The 10,461-nt window shown below is 35.1% G+C and overlaps 1 protein-coding gene across 1 annotated transcript; it reads left to right on the forward strand.

Moving 5' to 3' along the window:
- The first annotated feature begins 4,226 nt into the window (after nucleotides 1–4,226).
- LOC127127331 (uncharacterized) lies at nucleotides 4,227–10,169 on the forward strand. Its single transcript, XM_051056490.1, has 2 exons — nucleotides 4,227–4,705; nucleotides 8,181–10,169. The coding sequence occupies exon 2, from the start codon at nucleotides 8,823–8,825 to the stop codon at nucleotides 10,167–10,169; it is 1,347 nt and encodes a 448-aa protein (XP_050912447.1). The 5' UTR covers nucleotides 4,227–4,705; nucleotides 8,181–8,822.
- The last annotated feature ends 292 nt before the right edge of the window (nucleotides 10,170–10,461 follow it).

Here is a 10,461-nt window from a genome sequence, read left to right on the forward strand (position 1 = left end):
TTGAAGAGGCTTGCTTTTGGTGAAAATTTTCAAAGGGTGACTTAGACATGTTTTGTGCCCAAACTTTCACAGCCAGTTTTCATTAATTTCCAAATGCCAAATGATTTTTTGCCCAAATGACTTTTATTCCTTATTTCAAGGGCTTTCCAACCATTACTCACATTACTTTTTTGGACTTTCCATGTGTGTTTCGAAGAGTTCATTCTTTATGTCCATTTTGGCATTTCATGTTATAACCTGATGTGCAAGCTTGTTCAACTCATTGTGCACGTCCAAATCCATTCCACGAGGTATCAACAAGAAGTTTCACTCATTCTTGGGCCTGCTACACGCTTGCACAGACCCATGCAAGCAAGATTCAAATTTCATGCACACGAGGGAACCATGCCTTACAACCCTCTTCAGCTATAAATAAGAGCTCAACCTCATTCATTTCTCAACCAAGTGGAGACCTGAAGTGCTGCAGAATTGAAATCCCAACCATTACCAAAGGAATTTTCATATTTTTCTCTCTTTTTCAAGCTTGAAATTCAACATCATTAGTTGATTTTCAAAGCTCAATTCCTTAACCTATCATCTCCATCACACTTCCAGAGCAAAAGCAGATCAAGATCTTGAAGAATTCGTGGCCTTAGAAGCTCCATTTCAGAGGTAGAACCTCAAACTTTTTGGATCTAGATCTTGCAATTCAATGTGATTTTCGTTGGTTTATGTGGTTTTCTGAAGTCCTCACACTTGAGGCAGGCCAGTGGTGGTCTCAATTGTTCATTTCGTGCATTTCCAGTTGACATACCATGATCTTCCATCTCACATTTCTCTCTAAATAGGAAGAGTGAGGATGATCCATGGATACAGTGGTGATGTATATCACCTGAGCTTCATTTTGATGTCCTTACTTTTTATTTTCATTACAATTTTTTTCCTGCGTGTGGTGGCCGGAATCTGGTACGTCACCGGAGAAGATGGTGGTTTTCACCACCATCCCCACGTGTTTTCTTCCCAGCCATTGGATCGTGTCTCAATGTTATAATCTTGACCATCCAATGTGATTACTTGATTTAATGCATTATGTTGCGCGCTTGACTTAGGTCTACCATGCATCCGCGCCTCTGAGCCTTTGATCCATGCCACCTCAATTAATGAATGTGATCTGGTGGCTGCGCTTTTTTCTATTATTCCTATTTTCTTTTAATTTCAGTTAATTCCATTTATTTTCAAAAATTCATAGAAAATTTATTTGAAGTCACAAAATATGAGACCAATTCCAAATTTTTTCTTGAAAAATCTAGTTTCATATTTTTATTTTTAATTATTTTTGTGACTTCATTTAATATTTTTTGTGAATTATTTGACTTTTAATAGTTTTAATTCATTTTTAATTACTTTCTGATATTTGAAAAATCCAAAAATATTTTCCTAACACCTATTTTTCATGATAAGTCAATGAAAAATAGTCTCATCAATTTCTTATTTGATTTGATATTTATTTGAGATTTGAATTCATATTGTGTTATTTTCCCTTATTTTTAATTGTTTTTAAATAATTTCTGATTTCTAAAATTGTTGAAATTTTTTGTCAAAGTTAGTTTGGACATGTTAGACCTATGAGAATTTAATTGGACTTGTTGAAGTTGATTTGAATTAAATTTGAGGTTTAACCATCTTTTGTTTATTTTATTTTGCATTTATTTTTTATTCAAAAATTACCAAAAAATTATGGTTGACTTGTTGACTTGTAATCTTCATTTCTTTTTTGTTTGGCTTTGATTGATGATGACTTGGTTCATATTTGATCAATTGGATTTGATACTTGAATTCTCTTTCCCTCCATTTCATCTTCATCCCTTTCTTTTCATAATTTGGCCAATGAGTTAATGTCTTATGGTTGGTCTTGACAAATGAGAAGTTTAACCTTCTTTGATCCAAACCAAATTCAACTTGATCCAAGATCGAGTGAGTTGTTTTGTGTCCAAGATAGGTTGCTTCTTAGTAAAGCAAATAACCTAAAGTCCATACAAGGCCTTTCCCCTTTTTTTTGGCATGGCAAGTTTGTGGAACTTGGCTTACTAGTCATGATCTCTAACTTGTGTTTATTTGCCTATAGTTTTATTGACCGACCTCAGATAGGTGTGACTACTACATTAGTTCATTTACGATTGCTTAACATAGCGCTACATTGTCTTATGACAAACTAACATAACCATACTAATTAATAACTTTAATTTGAGCATTTAATTTCTTGCCCTTTACTTTAATGCAATTTATTTCTTGCTCATTTATTCATATTGCTTTTCATTTTGCTCACTTGAGCATATATTTTATGTTTATGTCATTTTCCTTTTGCTCATTTGAGCTCATTATTGTATATAAATGAATTGTTATCTTGTTTTGTTTTGTGTGAACTTAATGCAAAAAGGAGAAAGGACTTAGAATTAGGATTTACCCATGCTTAAAGGAGTTCAAGAGCAAACTAGGCCCTATGCCTTTAGAATGCTAAACTTGTTGAAGAGCAACTAGGCCTCATGCCTTTAGAATGCTAAATTTCAAAGTTGACTTTAAAGGACTTCTCATCTAAACTTATTCTTTGTCCATTCCCCTTATTGTGTTGTGAACTTTTTGATGTTTGTTCTTGTGTGATAGGGATTCCACTTTGAGATTGTGTAAGAGAACCATTGTCATGAGTAGCCAAGTTAAGAGAGACAAGCCAAATGGAGATCCTAGGAGCTTGAATCCAAAATTGTTTGATTGCTTGATTGTTTGCTAAGTCCAAAGGAAAGGAGCATCTTGAATCATCACTATGATTTCAAGAAAAGGAAAAGCAAGGGTTTATCTTCTCCCTCTTATCTTTGTATGCCTTAGGACTAGCCCTTCTCTTCTTCTCTCCACTCTAACCCAAGTCAAAAATCTTTTCTTCAAACTTTGACTTTGTTTCAAACTAGAAACCTAGGCCTTATGCCTTTGATTTTTCAAAACTCTTTTCATAAATACTCATTGTGAATAAACCTTAATCCAACTTTGACCTCATTTTGTAAATACATCTAACTTGTAAATATAACTCACTTCAAGTTGCTTTTGTGGTTCCAATGGCCACCTGTCATACCCTAAATTTTACCCTGAGTTTTTCATTTGCATCAGCATAGCATAAATCAATTCGTTTTGTCGTGTATTTTATCAATTTAAAGCATTCGTCAGGGTTCAGGTAAAAGGTCCGGAGTTCTGGCATTTCATCTGGTCTTGATGACATTCATTCAGTCATCTATTGATTAAGAAGTCGAAAGATTTGATTTCTCAATCTTAGTGCATCATTTGTTTCCATTTCATCATGATTTCAGAGGACCAGAGGGTGACAATCAAGAGTATTGTCGTCATCTGGATCTTTGTAGAGTTTTGTTTGTGTTTAAGAATCAAGAGCAAATGATCCAGGAGCGATTCATTTATGTCTGATTGTCTGTTCACATTTATCCAGTCAGCAATTCATTTCATTTACAAGACGTTTGCATTTTATACTTGTCATAACATGCTTTGTTTCCGTATAATATTTAGAATATCATTCGGAATAATTTTTTCGGATATACAGGCAGACCGATCGAATCGTTTCTCAACTGTATGCAGGATTAGAGGGCGAAAAAAATTCAAAATTTGAGCTTGAAGATGTCAGTTTTCTTAATCTACGATTCACGTAGTTTAACGTGATGTGCTCGTTTTATTTTTTCGACTACTTTTTTTGGACGCATTTTAATCAGTCTGATCCTTTTAACCGATCAATTTTTATTTCAAAATCAGATCGAAACCTGTATGTTTCTGAAAATTTTATTTCGCATTTATCATTTTAATGCATTTGATTTATTTATTTATTTGAAAATTTTTACGCCCAATTTTTATTCAATTTTTGACTGATTATTTTTGTTCCATTGCCATAAAAATTGAGAGATTTATTTAGAATTATCTATGTTCTCGATTCAAATTTTAATTTATGTTTGGGTATTTTATTTTAATTAGTAAAATTAGAAAATGGATAATATATTTTTATCAACCAATCCATATAAATTTTGTTTTTGAATTAAAATTTATTTATTTTTGGACCAATGTATAAAGGACACTTGGCTTTGATTGGAGATATTTTCTTCTTTCCCTCTTCTATTCACGTGTCCCCTTTTTCCATTGGTTTATTTTCTTCCTCTCTTTCTCTTTTTCTCTCTCTCTCTCTCTCTCTCTCTCTCTCTCTCTCTCTCTCTCTTTCTTTTCTTCTCCTTTTTTACTGCTACATCCTTCACAACATACACCACAAAAAAATATCTAAACATAAAATATCTACTCTCTCTCTCTACATCATCAAACCGCCCAACCTTTCTTTCTTTCATGAACATCTACAACCTCACTCATTTTCTTACTAACACATATTATCTCTGTTAAAACTACAACAACAACTTCATTTAAACCAACTAAAAAAAAACCATAACCATCTTCATCACCATCATCACTACTTTAACTATATAAAACTCTTCACTCTCCACAAACACACATTTTTTCTTCAAACACCACAACTTCTTACAACTACCATCATCAACCTCACCTAACTCATTTCATCTCACTACACCATAACAACAACAACATCTACAACCACAACATCAAACTTACCACAACAACCTTAAACTCATCATCATATTTCTATAAGTTGGAAGCTTTTTTTGTTTCATTTCAAGAGGTTTGTTTCTTTTTGTGTATGTGTGAGTTATGGTTAGAAGTTTGTTTGTGTTTATAGAGAAGTTTGCTTACTTGGTAGAGAAAGAGAGAGGTTAACGAACGAAAGAGGACAGATCGGGAGAGTGGGGGCGCCACCGCACCGCCACCGGTCGGTCGACCACCCTTGTGGTGTTTTCCATCGATATTTGATCGGAAGGGGTGGAGAGGTTTTTACCTCTGTTACTGTTATTTTTTCATGAAAGGAGATGCCACTATTTTGTTTTTTCTAAATATTTTTTCACATCCTCCTGCCACATGTCAACGCATGTGTGGGGGGTCAAAGTTGTTTTTTTCTTTTCCAAATAAATCTCCAAACTAGTAACTTCCACTGCTAGTAAGTTTGTGTTCTCTTCTTTTATTATTATTATTATTATTATTATTATTATTATTATTATTATTATTATATTATTATTATTATTACTATTATTATTATTTGTATTACTATTATTATGTATTATTAATATTGTTATTATTAGTAGTATTATTACTGTAATTATTTATGAACTATCACTAACATTACTTATCATTACGTACTGTTACCTTCATTGTTATCATCATCATTAAGAATTACAATTTATTGGTTATTGCATATTATTATTCATTATATTATGGTTACTACATATTATTATTATTATTTATTATTCTTGTTAATTATTTTTTTAATTACTATTTGTTTTTATTTTTATTTATTTATTTTTATCTTTTTATTTATGTTTTGTTGATTTATTATGAACATTTTAATTATTATTATTATTAGTTTTTGATTATTGATAATAATAAGTATTGTTATTAATATTTATTTTTATTATTTATCATTATTATTTACTATTATAATTATTATTTGTTTATTATTATTTTTATATTTATTTATTGATTATTGATTATTTATTTTTATTTTTAATTGTTAAAAAGAAAATTTGATTTATTTTTGCTCCGTTGGGTTATTTCTCATAGATGCGTTGCAATTTTGAAGTTAAAATTTCAATTTAACTTCAGAAATTATTTAGACGCATATAGTCTTGTTGACCGGCCTCAGATAGGGTGATTCCTACATGAATCACTTTACGATTGCTTAACATTACGTAAATTATGTAGTTTAATTTTCGAGTTTTACTTCGAGTCCCTTGGCTTTCTCTTGGGCCTTCTTACAACGAGATTCTTTTATTTTTTTCAACTGTCTTTCAAAACTTATATCATTTAACTATCGTATTGTATCCCCATTCGACAAACTGTACCCCCATTCCTAAACATGTGTAATAAATCTACCATTTTCATTTACCTTACTGTACTATTTGATTGTTAACAGAAGATTAAAATCAACCCTTTTAGAAAAGAACAAAAACAAACACTTGATCCAAGGTCGAGTTTTTTTTCCCAAATCAAATCCAAATTGATTGTAAAGCCAAGCACTGCCCCCGCCACATCCAAATTATTTTCATAAGTCAACTTCTGACACTTGATCCAATGTCAAGTTGTCCCCCTATTCTCAAAAGCTTTTCACAATAAAAATGGAAGAAACTGATTAAGTTTAGACTTTCTTTGTTTTGGATGTTAGGATACTGCTGTAGAGCTCAATGTTCAAACATTCGTCTTCCATATTAAAATACAATAATTACTAGAATTAGGTCATTTCTCTTATAGAAGAAAAAGATTGATTGGGTATCGACCTTCTCTTTCCCGATTATTTGGACACTGCTGTAGAGCTCTATGTCTGATTAATCGTCTTCCGTTAATGAATTTTGACCTAATTTACCACATTTTCATAACAAACTTTTGGATGAAAAGAGAGTGATTGGGCTTAGGCCTCTTCCTTTTCGGGCATTCGAGTACTGCAGTAGAGCTCCCTGCTTGGATGCCTGTCTCCGCTTAAAATCAACTCAAACTCATCAAACTTATTTTCCGCCCTCGTGCAACCCCGAAAACATTTTTAGAAAAGAGTATGCAACATCCGTTTTGATGCGAAACAAACAAAGACTTCAGCCTCCAAGAGCGAGCAGCAAGTAAAGGTTTAATCGCTCAAATATGATCCAAGCATCACTCTCTTTAAAAGCAATCCACCCAGTAGTTCTCTTTGGGTAGAACTACGTATGCCTTGAGTTCTTCATAGCACCTGGAGATACGTAGGAGCAGGATTGCGAAATCTTGTCAGGCACATTAATATTAAAAACCCTAAGTCTTTCCTTTCTTTCTTTCTCTTTCCTCACCCGATAAGTAGAAGATCGCAAACGATATCACGCTAACACTCTAACACGAAACTAACTAAATGGGTCCCATCGAGTACGATGGATGTGAGGGGTGCTAATACCTTCCCCTTGCATAACCGACTCCCGAACCCGATTTGGTTGCGACGACCATTTCTTTTTTTATTTTTGTGGGTTTTATCGATATTTCCCCTTTCCCTCTTTGGGAATAAATAAAGTTCGGTGGCGACTCTGTTTTGTTTATATTTCGAGCGTTCCTTATGCTTGGGTATTTTTCGCGCCGCGACAGCTGGCGACTCTGCTGGGGAATGAAAGTTCTCCTAAGCGAGTCAACCCTAATTTAGTTTGTTTTGTGTTTGAGTTTTGCTTTTATCTGTTTGTTTGCTTCTGATTTATTTTATCTATATATGCCTTTATTATCTGTATTTCCAATTACTGTATTATTGATATATGGTATCATTGGAACTTTCTGGACTATTGGCATTTGTGTGAGGAAAAGCTTTATACCCGAGCTTTGAGAAAAACTTAAGTTAGGATGGTGGTTGTGTAGTATTGACCTGCGAGACATCGGACTCGTTAGGTTGATGCGAGAATCCCACTCAGATGAGATCCCTTGAAAGTATTACTGTATTACGATTAGTCGTTTTGGCGGTGATACTTTCAACCTCGATCTATGATTCTGAGGACCTTTTGTAGAACCCTGAACCTATGGCTTTTAGGACCAATGGTTGTGTAGTGTTAACCTATGAGACTTAGGACTCGTTGGGTTAATACGAAGACCTCACTCAGAATAGATCATTTTTGAGGATATTGTTGTCTTACGAGTAGTCGTTCTGACGATAATATTGTCAGGTGTGATCCATGACTCTGGGAACCGTGTCTAGAACCGTGGAGTCGATGGTTGTGTAGTATTGACCTACGAGACTTAGGACTCGTTGGGTTAATATAAAGACCTAACCTAGAATAGATCCGTCTTAAGATATTATTGTCTTACGATTAGTCATTCTGACGATAATATTCTTGAATTGGGTCCATGACTCTAGGAACCTTTTAAACCCTAGAGCCTACCTGTTTGGTTTTCCTATTCCTGGAACCTTTCCTCCATGAAGTAATTAATCAGAATGTTCCAATGATCACCTACCCAACTGTACATACATAAACATAAAACATTTCATAATCATAACACATATGACATGTGCATATTTTCAAGGGACCTAAAGACTCTGTTGATTGCAGGCATTCAGAAGACATGGGTGGCAATCAAAAAAGTACTTATTCATTCAAGTTCAGGAATCCAAAGCTAGGATTGATTAAGGGGTTGATCTCAGATGTGAAAAAAATCAGAAGGAACAACTTTTGTGTTGAGTATGGTGACCTGTTGACTATCATGAACACTGAGGTGGATGCTTGGGCCATTTTCACTTTGGCACAATTCTATGATCCTCCCTTGCGGTGTTTCACATTCCAGGACTTCCAGTTGGCGCCAACATTGGAAGAGTTCTCACATATAGCAAACATTGGTATCAAGGATGAAGTCCCTTACACCGGTCTAGGGGAATTTCCTACACATCAACAAATAGGTTCATCTATACATCTAGATAAAGCGGAAGTGAAGGCTAATCTTGGACCAAAAGGAGGCACTTCGGGATTCACTTTGAAGTTCTTAGTGGGAAAAGCTTCAGATTTCAAAATTAAAGAAGATTGGGTCGCTTTCAATGCTGTGTTAGCCTTGATACTCTATGGGATTGTCTTGTTCCCGAACATTGATGACTTCGTGGACATGACTGCTATACGAATTTTCTTGCTCAAGAATCCCATTCCCACCTTGCTTGCAGATGTTTATCACTCCATTCATTGGAGAAATGAGAAGAAGGGGGGATGATCCAGTGTTGCGCTCCTTTACTGTATAAATGGTTCTTATCTCACTTACCAAGCGAAGGACCTTTTGTTCAGAGCAAGGATAACCTCAAGTGGTCTCAAAAACTCATGTCTCTCACTGCCAATGACATCGCCTGGTACTCTCGTGTTTATGATGATATGGACATAATCGTCAAATGTGGCAACTTCCATAATGTGCCACTCATAGGAACTCGAGGTTGCATCAATTACAACCCTGAGCTTGCTATGTGGCAACTTGGGTTTCCTATGAATGACAAACCAGAAGACAAGTTGTTAGAAGGTTTCTTGCTGGAAGAAGGAGTGAAGGACTTTGATCTGGTGAAGAGGATAGGTCGTGCCTGGACTAAAGTTTGTAGAGAAGGAAAAAGGGAGCGTGGAAAGAAGAATTGTATAGCTAGAGGGCCATATACAAGTTGGGTCCAAGCCAGAGCTTCTCAAGATAAACTACCATACCCTTATGAGCCTCCAATGCATAAAAATCCTCCAGAACCTACTCACGTCACTATAGAGGAAGCTAAAGAACTCAAAGTTGTCATCCAAAGTTTGGAAAAAGAGAATGAAGAGCTACGGTTGAACCTTCTCCGAATTACTGAAGAAAGGGATAATCATAAGTGGGAGCTTGGGCGGAAGAAAACACAACTTCAAGCAAATGTGGAAAGGACTGATAAGGAGGAATATAAGAGAAAAAGAGTCAAACAGGGGTTAGATCAGGCTGAGAGCTGCTTGAATACCGTCAAAAGCCAACTGAAAGAGGCTGAGAGGGATTGTCGTGAGAAAGAGAAATGGTGGAAGCTCGCCACAAAACAAAAAAAGGAGATAAGAGAGACGCTTGAGGCTGAGATAGCCAACCTCAATGTTTCACTCTTTGAATCAAAAGAAAGGGAAGAACGAGAACGCCGCAGTAAAGAGAGTGTTATGGCTGCTACTCAGGTTACACCTGAAATGTGGAATGGAAAGTGCCAGGAGGCTGAAAATGCTAATGAGTGGGAACGATACTGGAGAGGCCGACATGACTCTTTGCTACAAGAAGGTGAAGATTGGATGAACGCAAGGGAAAATGTGAATGCTAGTTTGGCAGCCTGCGAGGAAACCATCCAGTTTTTACATGAACAAAGAAATGAGTATCGAGACAAGTTTGCCAGTTTGATAGACTTCTGTAATGGCATGGCTACGAATGTGCCTTTGATGCTAAGATGTGCTTTGGAAGACATAGACAATGACAACATCCCTCGTTCAGTGACTGAATTTATTTATCTTTGTGAAGACATGATAAAAAGGTTCAAAGGAGAGTTGGAAGATCTCAACAAACAGAAGCCTGCAGTTTGACCTTTTTTTTATGTTGTAATTTCCTTTATGTTTGAAAGAATATTTTGTACTCAATCCTTGTACTCTATTTTGAATTGAATGAATGAAGGATTTTGAGTTTCTTTTGTACAAAAAAGTTTGGTTCCATTCTTGTTTTATTCCCCGTGATCTCTTTGAATGCTTGCTAAGTTACAAGGAATCTAACACGGTTCCCTGAAAATAAAATTGAACATAAGCATAAAATACATTTTTAAATCCACGTGCATTAACATATGCATCATGCATTTCATTTCTCAAAACAAAAACTCATTCC

This window comes from Lathyrus oleraceus, chromosome 1 (assembly GCF_024323335.1).
Source record: "Lathyrus oleraceus cultivar Zhongwan6 chromosome 1, CAAS_Psat_ZW6_1.0, whole genome shotgun sequence".
Taxonomy (NCBI): Eukaryota; Viridiplantae; Streptophyta; class Magnoliopsida; order Fabales; family Fabaceae; genus Lathyrus; species Lathyrus oleraceus.

Excerpts from the sequence above, each read along its gene's own strand:
- LOC127127331 (XM_051056490.1), top strand. The coding sequence starts at position 8,823 with ATGATCCAGTGTTGCGCTCCTTTACTGTATAAATGGTTCTTATCTCAC.